This window comes from Natrix helvetica (genome assembly GCF_964273705.1).
Source record: "Natrix helvetica genome assembly, chromosome: 2".
NCBI lineage: Eukaryota > Metazoa > Chordata > Lepidosauria > Squamata > Natricidae > Natrix > Natrix helvetica.
Genome location: NC_138552.1, coordinates 798,429 through 813,458, shown reverse-complemented (window position 1 = coordinate 813,458; position 15,030 = coordinate 798,429). Strand labels below are relative to the sequence as shown.

General features: G+C 51.3%; 1 protein-coding gene across 2 annotated transcripts in view; it reads left to right on the top strand.

Moving 5' to 3' along the window:
• Positions 1–2,412, top strand: part of PHF24 (PHD finger protein 24) — a 29,009-nt gene extending 26,597 nt beyond the window's left edge. The window contains exon 8 of one of the 2 annotated variants that reach the window (XM_081942083.1): positions 643–2,412. In XM_081942083.1, the coding sequence (XP_081798209.1) occupies positions 643–739 (97 nt within the window). In that variant the 3' untranslated portion in view covers positions 740–2,412. Of the gene's footprint in view, positions 1–639 lie in introns of both variants that reach the window. The other variant, XM_081942082.1, reaches the window with a different exon arrangement.
• Positions 2,413–15,030: the final 12,618 nt, after the last annotated feature.

Here is a 15,030-nt window from a genome sequence, read left to right as displayed (position 1 = left end):
AGTGTGTGGTGCGTTATTTTCCGTGTTTTCTAGATGCACTATTTGTGAAATGCTTTTCTTAAAGAGAGAGAGAAAGGAGGGGAAGAGAGAGATTGCAAGGGAGGGGGGGAGATGGCACCAGGCCACTCGCAGTTCTGGCCATGCACCCCTAGCCTCGAGCAATGGGGCATCACTCTCTTGGATATGGATTTAATTTTTTTTTAACTTTTGGGATGTGTGTTTTTTAATGTTGTATGCCGCCCTGAGTCCTTTGGGAGAAGGGCGGCATATAAATCCAAATAAACATAAACAAACAAGCAAACATAAACTCAGATTGAGCACTATCCTCCCCCTCCTTGGTGGAGGGACTGGAGACAGCCTCCACCTGGTTGTCGCAAAGCTGCTTTTCCAAAAGATAACTGGACTTCCTTGGGTTTTTTTCTTCGAAAATATTTTATTTCTCATCCCTGAAACAGCTTCAGTTCTGACTGACTTCATTTCCCCACCAGTTCTTAGAACTAAAGAAGCTTCTTGGAGGAGCAACGAAATGTTTTCAAACAAAAAAAGAAAAGAAAGCCCAAGGAAGTCCAGTCGTCTTTTGGGACAACCGTGCCCTGGAGGGCTGAGACTCACCCTGGTTGTCTTCTGTTTGGCCCCCAGCAGGACCGTCACCTGGCCGGCCTTTTTGAGAGAAAGCGCGGCCTTCATCCTCGCTGCCCGGCCCAACAGTGCCGCCATCCATCTCAAGCCACCGATGTGAGGCCGTGTGGCAGAGCCAGGAGAAGGCCAGGCACGGCCTCCTTGGAGGAGTCAAAGGAAGGAGCATCTTGCCATCGTGACAGACCTTGGACGGGCTGCCCCAAAGTGCCCGAGGCCCCCCGGGACACTCGCAGAAGGGCTGATGGGAGCCCCTTTGCCTCCGGATATCCTCTCCCCTCCCTCTCCCTCCCCGTCTCTGCAGCCTCCCGTGGGCTGAGGGGGAGAGCGGCCCCTTTCCATCAGTAACTGTAGCCTCCTGTCTGGGGAGCCTGAATGCCAGAGCTGCCAGCTTTCTTCCCTTTCCCCCGTGTTTGATTGTTTCTGATCAGCTGGAGGGACTCTGAATCCAGATGTTCCCACAGCACCCCAGCCTCTGGAAACGAAACTGGAGCACCCGTCAGCCCCCTCCCCTCTTCGCAGCAGGGCCAAGCCAAGTGTTTTCTCTGACCGGCCAAGATGGACGAAGCTCAGCAGCTCAGAGAGAGAGAGAGAGAGAGAAACTGGGGCCGGCATCACTGCAGACTCTGGTTTCTGGCTGGCCAAGGGAACCCGGCCACACCCTGCTCGGTTGTTCTGGCACTCCAGTGGACCCAACGCCTTCACCATGGAGCTTCTGGGGGGCTGACTGGGAGCCAGCTCCACCCACTGCGGCCCCTTCCCCTCCTTGTCCCTGGTCTTCTGCTCAAGAGCTCCTTCGCCATCCGCTCTTCCTGGGTGCTGCCCCCCAATCTTCCTCCCAAAGAGAAACCGCCTTTGCCACCTTGGAGAATGCCAGGCCCACCCGGGCACAGTCTGCCAGGAGCACATCCAGCGGCTGCAACCCCCCCCTTCCTCCTTCCCTCCCCAGCACAGGAGGAGCTGATCCCACCCAGAGGGTGTCTCAGTAAGAACCGCTCTTCCCTTGGAGAGCACCTGGAGCTCAGCCCCCAACCCCCCCAACCCCCCGTCCTGCTGGCCAAGAAGATGCCTCCTGCCAGGGCAGCAACATTGCCAGCCAGGGAAGCCACCCACCCCGCCTTGGCTTCTCTGCACCTGAAAATTAAAGCCCCCCCCCCCCCAACATGATTTATCCCTCCGTTTCCTGCCCTCCCTCCAGCCTCTTGGGGGGTTTGAAGAGTTCTGGAAATCATTGACTGTATTTGGGGGAGGGGGGGACTTAGAAACCTTCACCATCTGCATGCAAATGGGGGGGGGAGGGAATTGGATTCCCAAGTTCCTCAGCCCCCCCTTCGAGCCAAGGGGCAGGGCAGGCCCTGTGGCCAGGTTCCCTCTATTGCTCCATTTGAACATAGAATAACCAATGAGTTGGAAGGGGCCTTGGAGGTCTTCTAGTCCAACCCCCTGCTCAAGCAGGAGACCTTAAATCATCCCGGACAAATGGGACCCTCGACTTCAGAAAGGAAGCTTGCTTGGCTTTGGCAGCTATTCTGCAGGTCCTGCCTGAACATCAACCCCCCGAGGTGGACACCCGTTGAATCCCTGCCTGGGGTCCTGGCTGACCCATTGGCCTTCATCCCCTCTGCAGCCTGCCTGCAGTGGCCATTCCCCTTTTGTGGGAGAAACGGGAACCCCTGCTGCTCCTTGCAGAATTCCCACGGGGTTGGGGGTTCGAAGGGAAGAAAAACTTCAGATCAAAGCCATAAAATCGGCCCAGGCCAGCATCAAAGGATACCCTGGTTTGTTGGGGAGCAGCTGGTTCCCTGGGCTGAAGATAAACGGGGGGTGGGGGCAGTCTTCTTTCTAGCAAAACAGCGTTGTGTGGGACAAGGCTGTTAAAGTCAATTTTGTTGAGGGCGGCATCAGGATTGTGTTTAAACTCGGGGGGGAGGGGGCCAATGTCACTTGTGTCAGCGAAAACCGTTTTCTCCCGAGCTCCCTTTTCACTGGCAGAGGGTTGCGGGAGGCTGTTGCAGCCTAAAACGGAGCTACGGAGCCCCTTTTCGCTGGCAGAGGCACCGCAGAGGGCCGGTCCTTCACTGTTCCCAGGGTGGCCACGCAAGCCAGATCTAATCCCCCGTGGCCTGGATCCAGCCTGCAAGCCTTGAGTTTGACACCCTGGTGGAGAAGATCAGAGGAAATTCCAGGGGGCTGGTCTGCCTCCCCATAACCCCAGTGGAAACCTGAGATATGGGTACTCCCCGAATAGTGGTGCATTCCTACCAGTTTGGAACTGGTAGGAATTGGAACTGGAACCGGCAGCAATCCAGGCCTGCCACGGCCCTGAAGCGGTTCTCCTGGGGGGGCGTCATAGGTGCCACCATCTTGGTTTTGGCTGCTGCGCATGCGCAGAACATTTTTTATTGAACTACGCATGCGTGCATAGCGCAGATCCAAGCGCAGTGCTTCACTTAACGACTGTGGCAGGAAAGGTGGTAAAATGGGGCAACACTCACTTAAGAAATGTCTCACCTAGCATCAAAAATTTCAGGCTGAATTCTGGTCATAAGTCGAGGCCTTTCCTGTACTCCATTTCTGCTGCTCTTAAGGGCATGGTCAGAAAGTCAGGTTGACATCCAGAACGGTGAGATTGCACATTTAACAAGGTGGAAGTTTGTTCACACCATCCTGGCCACTCCTGAGCCATCATCCTATGACCGGAAGCTTCTGTCTGCCCAGGGAAAGACCTTGCCTGGATGGGGGTTTGAGCCCCTGGAAGCCTGGCTGGCCCTGCCATCCCTTGGGCCTCCTCCTCCTCCTCCTTCCAAGAGCCATGTTGCAGGATGAGGCAACACCCCCCCCCCCCCCCGGTCCTGCAGGGCAACCAGCCAAAGACCAAGCATGACACACACACGCACACATCCAAGGCCTTGGCAGCTGGAAGTGGCAGGCCGGCCGGTCCCATCCGTCTCTCCACGGAGACTCCCTGGGGTCTTGGGAGACCAGGAGAAGGAGATCCTGGTGCCTGAAGGTCTACCGAGATTCTCCATCCTCTGGGTCATGGTTGTCCCACAGGTGCTTTTTCCAACAGGCAACTGGGCTTTCTTGCTTTTTTCCCCTTTGAAGGCATTTCGCTTCTCATCCAAGAAGCTTCTTCAGTTCTAACTGACTGTCGGAGAATGGAAGGATTTAGACTCGTTGCAGCCTTCGGGCCTTTAGCACTTTGGAGGTTGGTCATTGGCTTTCAAAGAGGCAGAAGCTTGTCCCCCACAAGGACAAGACCCCCAGACACAAAGGGAGCATTGTGATCTATGCAGTGCGATGCAGCCAGACATGTGCAGACCCGGATGTTGGGGAAACAAAACAACCGTTTCACAAATGCAACGCAGAAGAGCAAACCCATCAGGACAAGATTCAGCGGTTCTCAGATGAAGTCCACATTCTGGACAGAGAGGACCCCTGGTTTGAAAGAGGGGTCAAAGAGGCATCACCCTATATATGAAAATAGAATAACAGAGTTGGAAGGGACCTTGGAGATCTTCTAGTCCAACCCCCTGCTCTGGCAGGAAACGCTACACCACTTCAGATAAATGGTCATCCAATCTCTTCTTAAAAACTTCCAGTGTTGAAGCATTTATAACTTCTGGAGGCAACTTCTGTTCCACTGATTTAATTGTTTTAACTGTAAGGAAATTCCTCCTTAGTTCTAGATTGGATTTCTCCTTGATTAGTTTCCACCCATTGCTTCTTGTTCTACCCTCAGGTGCCTTGGAGAATAGTTTGACTCCCTCTTCTTTGTGGCAACCCCTGGGATATTGGAAGACTGCTATCATGTCTCCCCTAGTCCTTCTTTTCATTAAACTAGACATACCCAGTTCCTGCAACCGTTCTTCATATGTTTTAGTCTCCAGTCCCCTAATCCTCTTTGTTGCTCTTCTCTGCACTCTTTCTAGAGTCTCCACATCTTTTTTTATATTGTGATGACCAAAACTGAATGCCGGATTCCAAGTGTGGCCTTCCCAAGGCCTTCCATGTAAAAACTGGACAGCTCTCCCTCAACAGCAGGGGGGAGGATACGACACCATCCATCTCCTGTTTACAACACAGTCCTTTCAGCAGTTCCAAGAAGGTCCACACCCATTGGTACTACTCAGGTGACCCTGGGGGCACAGAGAAACCTCCAAGTGGCCTCAGGGACTCTCAGAGAGCGTGCTTACGACCAGAGGACTGCAAAGAATATAAATCCTTCCATCCGCCACTGTTCAGTCAGACCTGAAGAAGCTCCTTGGATGAAAATGCAACATTTTCACAGACGACGTCATGAAAATCCAATTGCCTTTTGAGGGGCATCTTTGAGACCCCCATGTCCCATTTCCTCCTGTGAAACCACGGGGAGCTGTTCCAACCCAAGTGAATCCTCCTGACTTGGGATGGTTTGATGTCTCTGGAGGGTCCCCAGTCAGCCCTGAACCCCTGAAGGGAGAGAGCGCACAGGTCTCTTGATAAAGAGTCCCCAAAATTTAGGAGAAACGGGAGACCAGCTGAGCTGCTGAATCTGAGATGCAGAGGACCAGCAGATGTTCGTGGAAAAGATACTGTGTGGCCTTCCTGGTGCACCCCACTTGTTTCTGGAAGCCCCTTTCAGGACTGAGGAGTCACCTTTTTCATCAGGTTCCCCAGGGATTCCTGAATCCATGGACCAGACCCCAGGACCCCCCCTCCCCCCTCTTCGCAACGGCTCCTGTTAATTCTGTAGTAAGAGAGCCCAAACTCTGTGATATGAATAAATTATGTACATTACTTTGTCTTCTTGCAATATTATTGCAGAGGTTGCATAGTTAAGTAGGGGGTTATTTTGTGTGTGTGGCTTAAGCTTAACAAGCTATCCATTGATGGTGGGGGGGGGGGAATTTAGACAGGAATCCTTGGCTGTCTTTTGTGAGATTTCACATGGCACGGGCTGGTACATTTTAATCTCCTCTCCAGGGACCAAAGAACAAAACCCAAGATTACATCTTGGAATAAAGGAGGATTTTTTTTACACTAGTAACAAATTATTTGTGCAAACGTTTATACAAAGTTAGTTATACAATTAGCCACACTAAAATATTTATAGAAAAATCCAGAGCAAGAGATACTCAGATACTCTTCCTAATTTGTAAAGGAGTTGAGGAGCATCTGCTTATTTTTGGAGCATCTGCTTATTTTTAAAAGAAAGAAAGAGAGAGAGAGAGAGAGAAGAGGAAGGAAGGAAGGAAGGAAGGAAGGAAGGAAGGAAGGAAGGAAGGAAGGAAGAAGAAATCTGAAGTCTTCGTGCATTGAGGTATCTTTTCCAGGGCTCCCTGGCTTGGACCGTCTGCCAAAGAGATTCTGCTGCTGACAGAAGCATTCCAGGATATGCCAGGAAGGAAAACCAACATGTTAGAGAATCTGCTTTTAAAAACGTAATAACCGTAGAAAAGGACTCCTTGGCCAATTGAGACATTGTAGAAAAGAAAGTGATTTCCATCCAGTCCTGGATTCGTTCTGGCCTTTTTCCTATTGGTTTTCATTTATGGAAAAAAAATGGGGGGGGGATTCAAAAGTAGTGCAATAAAGATTTTTGTTGAACTTTTCATTTCTACTCCGCTTAGGATCTCAGACCATTCCTGGAATGTTGCTTTCCCACCCAGAGAGGCTTCCCAGGGCCTCCACTTGCCTTGGCTGGTTACATCTCAACCCCCGGCACCTTGGGTGAACAGGCAGGGACCCAGGAAGTCTCCGCGGGGTCTTGGTGTGTTGCAGTGAACTCAGTCCTGCTTTGCCGAGGGGAGAATGTAACTGGGGCACAACGGCTCCTGGGGGAACCTGGTCCCAGGCCATGAAGGCCTTGCAAGGTGGTAACCAACACCTTGAATTGGATTCAGAAGCAAACCAGCAACAAGCGCACCTCATGTAACACGGGTGGCTCCATGGACAACAGCACCAGGGAACCCAGAACTGCTCACCCTGCTGCATTGTTGCGGATAATCTCCAAGGGTAGCCCCACATAGAGCACATTGCAGTAATCTATCTGGGAGGTGACCAGGGCATGAACGACTGAAGGGAGGGGACATGAGCAGGGGTGAAATTCAATTTTTTTTACTACTGGTTCTGTGGGCGTGGCTTGGTGGGCGTGGCAGGGGAAAGATACTGCAGAATCCCCATTCCCTCCCCACTCTGGGTCCATCCAGAGCTGGCGTTTGCTGGTTCTCCGAACTACTCAAAATTTCCCCTACCAGTTCTCCAGAACCTGTCAGAACCGGCTGGAGTTCACCCCTGGGCGGAAAGGGAGCGGCTAATAAATCCAAATTTATTATTATTATTATTATTATAAGTGGTGTGCGGGATTTGCCAACCCGCACAGGGTGGGCTACTCATAATGAAGACAACACACAAGGGTTTCCTCGAGGTGAGTGAGCCCAGAGCGTGTTCTGAACCCCTCTTTTATTAGCAGCGTATCAGGAAACAAAAGCATTCTGATTTATTATTGGTTACATAATGAATATAGCCTAATATGGTTATGTTAGCTCCTACTTGCTTAAGCGGTGTTTTCAATATGAGTTATCTTAACGGCTTTAACCACATGTTTCCTAGGCTGCTGGTAACTGCCTCAGTTTGGAAAGTCCCTGTTAAGATGGTTTCGATATCTATGCACTGCTTTGCCTTTGCAAGCACAGCTTTCTAAATTGGGTCCTCCCAGTGGGCATCCAGCTCAACCCGCGTTCAATACTCAATTTATTTCAGTCCTAAATTCCATATATGTGTTCCAATCAGGAAAACTGATCTGCACATATACCATGGCGACCTTGTTCCCACAGTGGTGCACAACCCAAAGCTGAGCAAAGTCCACAGTTGCTACCTGTCCCTGGAGCAGGAGTCATGAGCCCAGCAGGGGGGCGGGGGGGGGTCAGATTAGACATGAGGTCTGCTGGGGCAATGCAGTCCCATCCAAGGTGAAGGACGGTAAAGGCCCAGATACACGGGAGAGACCCACAGTTGTTGCAGAAAATCAAGAGATGAGACTGCGAGATCAAGATAAGCTTTATTTTGGCCAAAAGGTCCAGACAGAGATAACAATTTCTAACATCTGGAGAAAAACCTATGAAAAGACAGCTTCTTATATATCTTTCTAAGAGCAACGTACACGGAAATGCTTAACTTCCCTTCTTATTGGTTACCTTGAGGAAAGAGCCTTATAAGTAGAGAGGGTCTTGCTTCTCCTTTTGTCTTGGGCCACAGGTACTAAGAACGTGTCTCTAAGCGAACTTTAGCTGAACCCTGTGGTCTTGTGAGAACTATTGAACTCTGGGGTTAGGCACTCGCTTCCCGTTCTTTTGCAAGCTGCAACTCTGCCTATGTGGCCTTTTAATAAAAGAAGGAAAGGGGCCCCGAGAGGCTGTCCAGCCTGACCCAGTCGGTTTCACACTTAATGCCCAATTCCCCCTTTACGTCCTACTTTACAGTCACTCCGTCTGATCAGGCTTCAGTTGAGAGCCTCTTGTCCCCCATCCAGGCACCTGCCCCCCCCCGCAGCCTCCCAACCTCCCAAGAGGGCATCGGCAGCATCGCTCACTTTGCCCAGGTGTGGCTCTGAGTCCCACCTGGCCCCAACAGCTTCAGGTAGGTGTTAAAAAGGAGCAGAGAGGAAGCCCCGAGCCCTGCAGTGCATCACAAGGCAAGCTGGGCACAGGGTGGGCCTCTCCTTCATTGGCCATTGGGGATGCTCCCGGAGGAAGGAAGTGTAGCAGCACAGATCTATGTGCCCCCCCCCCCCCGCCTCCCGCCCCAATTCCTGAATCTGGCTCCCCAAATCCTGGCAGGAGGAACTTTAGGAGGATGGATTTGGGGATTTGGGGAGCCAGTGCTTTTTATTTTTTATTTGATTTATTTGGTTTGTCAATCGTTTACAAGATATTAGGTATAAGAATGAAGATGAGTATGAATGAAATGGGTACAAATAAATGGGGACGGTAGGACAGGGACGGTGCTCTTATGCAGGCCCCTTCCAGGCCTCTGGACTTCTCCAAGGTCCTGGAAACTCGGCTGCAAAGTAGCCACGGGCGTTGCCAACGTTTCTGACCCGGGGGGGGGGAGGGCAGATTATAGGGCCTGAGTTCCAAACCATCTGGACATTTTCCATCTTACCCTTGAGCTGAATGAGTGGCACTGAGAGACAACCAATCGGATGAGTGGGATACCACGGATATCAATCGGCGGCTGAGCTTGTCAAGACAAACTGCCCTGGAGGGCATTGAAAGTGGGGGACTGGTGCCCTCTTCAGAATGCCCCCAAAGCCCTTCTCCTTCCTCTTCCCAGTTTCCTTTCCCTTTTCTGGTTGAGGAGGTTCTGCTTTAAGGCTTCGTTGGGAAGACCAGGTGAGAAGGGCTCATCGTCGTGCAGAAACTGTGGGCCCTCGGAGTCTAACTGACCTGGTGGCAGATGATATTTTTCCCCTCCCTCCTCTCCTCTCCTCTCCTCTCCCTGCCTACTGAGACCCTGATTTTCAAGAAAGCCTGGCAACTTTAGACGCTTGGGCTTCAACTCTTAGGATTCTGGAAACGGATGTCCACACAACTTCAAGTACCTCGGTTGAGAAACCCCGCAGTGTGATATGCTATGCCCGTGATGGTGGATCTAGGCCATGCGTGCCAAAGGTGGCACACAGAGCCCTCTCTGTGGGCACGCACACCATTGCCAGCTGCTCTTCCTGATCTTTGCCCTGTGTTCGGGTTTCCAGAGCTCCGGCACACACAAAGACCAGCTGGCTGATGCGCACGCACGTGCTGGAAATCCAAAAACCAGGTGCCCGGCGCACGCATGCACACCGGCCAGCTGGTCTTCCACCTTTCAGGACTCCGGTGCGTGCCCACATGTTCCCGTTTGGGCCCTCGGTGCTGAAAAGGTTTGCTACCTTCTTCATTTTCCCTCCCCATGGACGGGCCTCCCTTTGCATTGGCCCAATACCCCCACAGGCTCCCTCCCGGAGGAGCACTTTTAATGCGGGAGAGCAGAAGTCAGAAGAAATGTTTGCAAAAAGCTTTCCCCCCCCCCCCACCTGGTGGCTACTCAACGCAAGCGCCACTGACCTAGTCCACATTTTGGACAGAGAGGACGGCTGGTTTGAAAGAGCGGTCAAAGAGGCCAAAGATGTCCAAATTGAACAATCCTCTCTGGACAGAAGGGGAGGGATATGAGCTCCTCTATTGCCAATCTACAACACGGTCCTTTCAGCTGTTCCAAGAAGGCTCCACCGCCACTTGCACCACTCGGCTGACCCTGAGGACACAGATAAAACCTCCAGGTGGCCTCAAGGACCCTCTCAAAGGAGGCAAATGACCAGCTGTCTGCAAGGAGCATCAATCCTTCCCTTCCCCACCATCCAGTCAGAGCTGAAGAAGCTTCTTGGATGGGAAGTGAAACATCTTCAAAGAAAAAACAAGGAAGTCCAGTTGCCTCCTGAAAAAAAAGCACCTCTGGGTGCTGCCTGCCCAGGACGGAGCATCTCCGTGGACTTTTTTATAAACTAGAAAACCCATCTGGCATCTTTTATGGCCAGGCAGTGCCCAGATTTATGGGATCTCGATGGTTGTGTTTGGACAAAGCAATTGTTTACTGAGTTAATCTATTTTCTGGATTTTATTTATTTATTTTTATCCTGTCTTTCTTATTGTTATAAATAACTCAAGGTGGTAATTATATCTGATATCCCTTCCTCTTTTGCGTCTCCCCCACAATAACCACTCTGTGAAGTGGGATGGGCTGAGAGGGAAGGACTGGCCCAAAGTCACCCAGCTGCCTTTACTGCCAGAGGTGGGATTCGAACACAGAATCTCCTGGTTTTTAGCCCAATACTTAGCCACTGGACAAAACTGCCTCTCAGTGTATTTTCACAATCCATTGATCAAAAACATTCAGGATTCTCTCAACACACTAGTTTCCTCTACACACACACACACACACACACACACACACACACAGGCCAAAAGTGAGCACTAAACCAGGGTTCCATGTTGGGTAACTGCAGATCATGGGTTGTGCCGTAGCCTCAGGCAACTAATCCCAGGCTTCTCCCCATCTAGGTGTGTCACAGGTGGGATTCAGCAGGTTCTGACCAGTTCTGGCGAACCAGTAGTGGAAATTTTGAGTAGTTTGGAGAATATCACCTCTGACTGCCCCCTCCCCCAATCTATTCTCTGCCTCCCGAGTCCAGGCTGATTGGGAGGGAAGGGGGATTTTGCAGTATCCTTCCCCCGGGATGTCCCTGCCTTCTTAGAACAGCTTCCCTGAGGAGATACACACACACACACACACACACACACACACACACTTTGACTTCATGTGCTTTAAAGATAGAATCTTTCCCCCAGTGGTGGGGTGAGGGGGGGTCTTGCTGGCCCCTTAGGCTGGGCTGAGTGTAGAGTTTGATCCCTTAGAACAGAGGTATTCAAACTTGGCAACTTTTTTATTAATTTTTTTATTTTTAATATACATTTATATCGTCTTTGCAACACTTCTACATCTTTTACTTGGCACCTTTAAGACTTGTGGACTTCAACTCCCAGAATTCTCCAGCCAGCAGAGCTGAGTTCTGGGAGTTGAAGTCTTAAAGTTGCCAAGGTTGCAACCTCTGCTCCATGCCCTTGGGGATCCCCAAACGGGGAGGATTTCTTTCTTTCTCCCGTTTTTGCTCCCAGGGGGCTGCGGGGAGGCTTCTACGCACCCCCCACGCCCTATTTTGGGGCTAGCAGGCCTCCCCGAAGCCCCCTGGGAGCCATAATGGGGCTCGTGGGGACTCCTGGAAGGGGCGGGGGAAGGTAAGGTTGCGAGCCTGGGGGAGACAGTGGGGGGGGGCAGCAAGCTCCGGGGAGGGGGAGCTAGCAAGGCTTACCTGTAGGCAGGAGGAGGCAGTTCAGTTGAGGTGCAGGGCAAGCACCAGGTGGCAGCTTAGGCAGGGAAGCCGCCCGGGAGGTGAGGAGTGACTGGGTGGGGCAGGGGGGGCGTGGCAGCAACCCAGGCCGCCAAGTTGCTACCTATTCTGCCGAACCGGTCCGGACCGGTAGGAACCTACCTCTGGTTTAGAGGCCCCTCCAACTGGCCAACCCTGGACAGCGGACGATTCTCCAAATCTGCCACCAGGCCAGATGAAGTAAGTGACCCCTGCCAATCAAAGCCAAAGGTTCATCCCAAGACAACCAGGCATGGACCAGATGCTGAAGCCAAAATAGAGCCCGTCCGCCAAGCCGAGGGAGGGGCTGGTTCCCAGGGAGGAAAAGGATCAGCTGATCCCCCCCTGTGGCTTCCTCCATCGGGCAGTTAGATGGCCAAAGTCTCCAGTGCAGCATTTCTCAGCTTCGGCCACTTTCAGGCTCCCAGGATCCCCTTCCAGCATCTCTCAGCTTCCACTGTCTCCTCCAGCAGGGGGGACCTCAAAAGCAGGAAGAAGCACATCCGGTTTATATGGTGTTCCCCCAGCCTTCCCCGGCTCTGGGGCCAAAGGGCTTGGAGGCCCAGTGGTTGGATGTGCCTGTCCCAACCCTGGCCTTGCCCTTCTCAGCAGCAGGCCGGCCGGTCAGGTTTCACACAGCCGGTTAAGACAGGAAGCGTCCCTCCGGTGTGGCTTAACGCTGGAGCCCGTCCGGCGTGTGCACCGCGGTGAGTGTGCAGCACTTGGGGCAGCCCCAGCTTCATGCATTGTGCAAACCCTGCAGCACACGGGGACCCTTCTGAGTGGGAGCCCCTTCCTGTTCTTTTTTGCAGGCTCTTCGTCTTATTCTCTGAAGTCAATGATTGACGAGGATGGGGAGGAAGGTGGCAACCCTTCCCGAAATTAGGACAGCAGCATCTTAGCCAGGGTTGAGCCATCCATATGTTTGTCTGTTTGTTAAATTTATTTGCCACCCACCTTCCCCCTGGGGCAGTGGTGAAATTTGAATTTTCTTACTACCGGTTCTGGGGGCGTGGCTTGGTGGGCGTGGCAGGGGAAGGATGCTGCAAAATCCCCATTCCCTCCCCACTCTGGGGCCAGCCACCGGTGGCATTTGCCGGTTCTCTGCTACCAGTTCTCCAGAACCTGTCAGAACCTGCTGAATTTCACCCCTGCCCTGGGAGTACTGTACTTTTGGTGTCTCACAAGAGTAAAACAGAAAAATGAAAAAACAAAATGCAAACATAATAGCAAAGCAATGAAACAATAAACCTAAACAATAAAAGTACAATGATATGAATTAAAAGGTCGGGGGGGGGGGTGTCAGCAAAATAGTCCAGCAGCCACTTCCAGAGTGGTCCTCTCTTTTGGATCGCCAGGCCAATCGGCAGAGCCAGCTCCCCAGACCCCTGCAGGAGGAGAGGAGGCTGGGGGAAGCCTCACTCAGGGGAGGGCAGTGCTCCTCTTTTGCTCTCCCCCCCAACTGGAGTTGCTTGACTGACAGGAACTATGCTTTGGGTGAGGCCTGCTGGTTGCATGGCTTGCCCGTCATCTGCCCTGCACCCTGCCAGCCTCCACACGAGACACGTGCAGTTATACAATACAATACAATACAATACAATACAATACAATACAATACAATACAATACAATACAATACAATAGCAGAGTTGGAAGGGACCTTGGAGGTCTTCTAGTCCAACTTCTAGTTGTCTGAAGGTGTTTTTTCAAGAGGCAACTGGACTCTCTGGGTTTTCTTTGAAGAATTTTCCCTTCTGATCCAAGGAGGAGCTTCAGCTCTGAAGATGCTGAAGAAGCTTCTTGGATGAGAAGCGAAACTTCTTCAAAGAAAATCCAGAGACTCCAGTTGCCTTGTGAGGCACTGAGGATTTAATAGCTGCCATCTGATGTAAGATTGTAAGCTGTAATTTGTAAGATGATGCAAGGAGGAGAACCCATTGCATGGGAGGTGTCTATGTAGACAGGTGGTTGGGTATTAGAGGGCCTCTCTCTCTCTCTCATCCTCCATCTCATGTTCTCTCCTTGTGCCCGAGCTGTGTGGTAAGGGATTTTTATCTACCACCTTTACGCCTGTATGTATTTGTATATAAACCCCTGTTTATTGTCTAAAGGGCTCTGTGTTCTGTGTTTATCTCCTGGGCTTATCTCATCATCATAATAGCCACACTGCCAAAACTCTGACATGCCTCTTGAAAAAGCACCTTTGGGACAACCATGACCTGGATGACGGAGAATCTCCATAGACACGGAGTTTTTGTTTTTTGTTTTCTCCGATTGGCCCTGAGAACTAAGTAGAGCCTCCTCATACAGGAGCAGAGAGTACAAGACTTTTGGGCAGGTTCTGCCTTTCTCTCCTGCTGCTCCTGGAGTTTCTCACCAGTATCTCTTTGGCCACCAGAGGGCGGCAGAGCACTGAGACAGAGAGCAAGAGCCGGAAGTTGCAGGCTCTGACTATATACAAGGCATATCAGATTAGCAGAGTTGAAAGGGACCCTATAGGTCATCTAGTCCAACCCACCGCCCAAGCAGGAGACCCTACCCCATTTCTGACGAATGGCAGTCCAATCTCTTCTTGAAAGTCTCAAGTGATGAAGCTCCCACAACCCCCGAAGGCAACTTCTATTCCATGGATTGATTGTTCTCATTGTCACAAATTTCTCCTTATTTCCAGGTTGAATCTCTCCTGGATCCATTTCCATCCATTATTCTTTGTCTGGCCTTCAGGTGCTTTGGAGAATAGCTTGACCTCCAACTCCTCTCTGTGGAAGCCCCTCAACTATTGGAAGACTGCTCTCCTGTCTCCCCTGGTCCTTCTCTTCCCTACACTAGCCATGCCCAGTTCCTGTACCTTTCCGTTGTATGTTTTAGCCTCCAGTCCCCTCATCCTCCTGGTTGCTCTTCTCTGCGCTCTTTCCAGAGTCTCAACATCTTTTTTTCTATCGTGGCAACCAAAACTGGATGCAGTACTCTAGGTCTGGCCTTACTAAGGCTTTACAGAGTGGTCTTATTACCTCCCTTGATCTTGATTGAATCCCTCTGCATAGAAGACTTGGAGGTCTTCTAGTCTAACCCTCTGCCCAAGGCAGGAGTCCTTACTCCATCACAGATAAATGGCCATCCAAGGAAGAGCCCACAGCTCTGGGATGTAATCTTTGCCGTTGATTCATGGTTCTCTCTGTCAGGAAGTTCCTCCTTAGTTCCAGTTTGGGTCTCTCTCTGACTTCAACTCCCAGAATTCCTCCACCCGCATTCTTTAAAATAGGTGGACTTGGAATCCTAGAGCTGAAAGGGACCTTGGAGGTCTTCTAGTCTGACTCCGCCTGAAACAGGGGACCCCTATATACCATTTCAGACAAATGATTGTCCAATTTTTTCTTTTAAACCTCCAGTGATGGAGACGCACAACTCTGGGAGACCACGCTGATTTACTGATTAATTGGAAGAAGCACC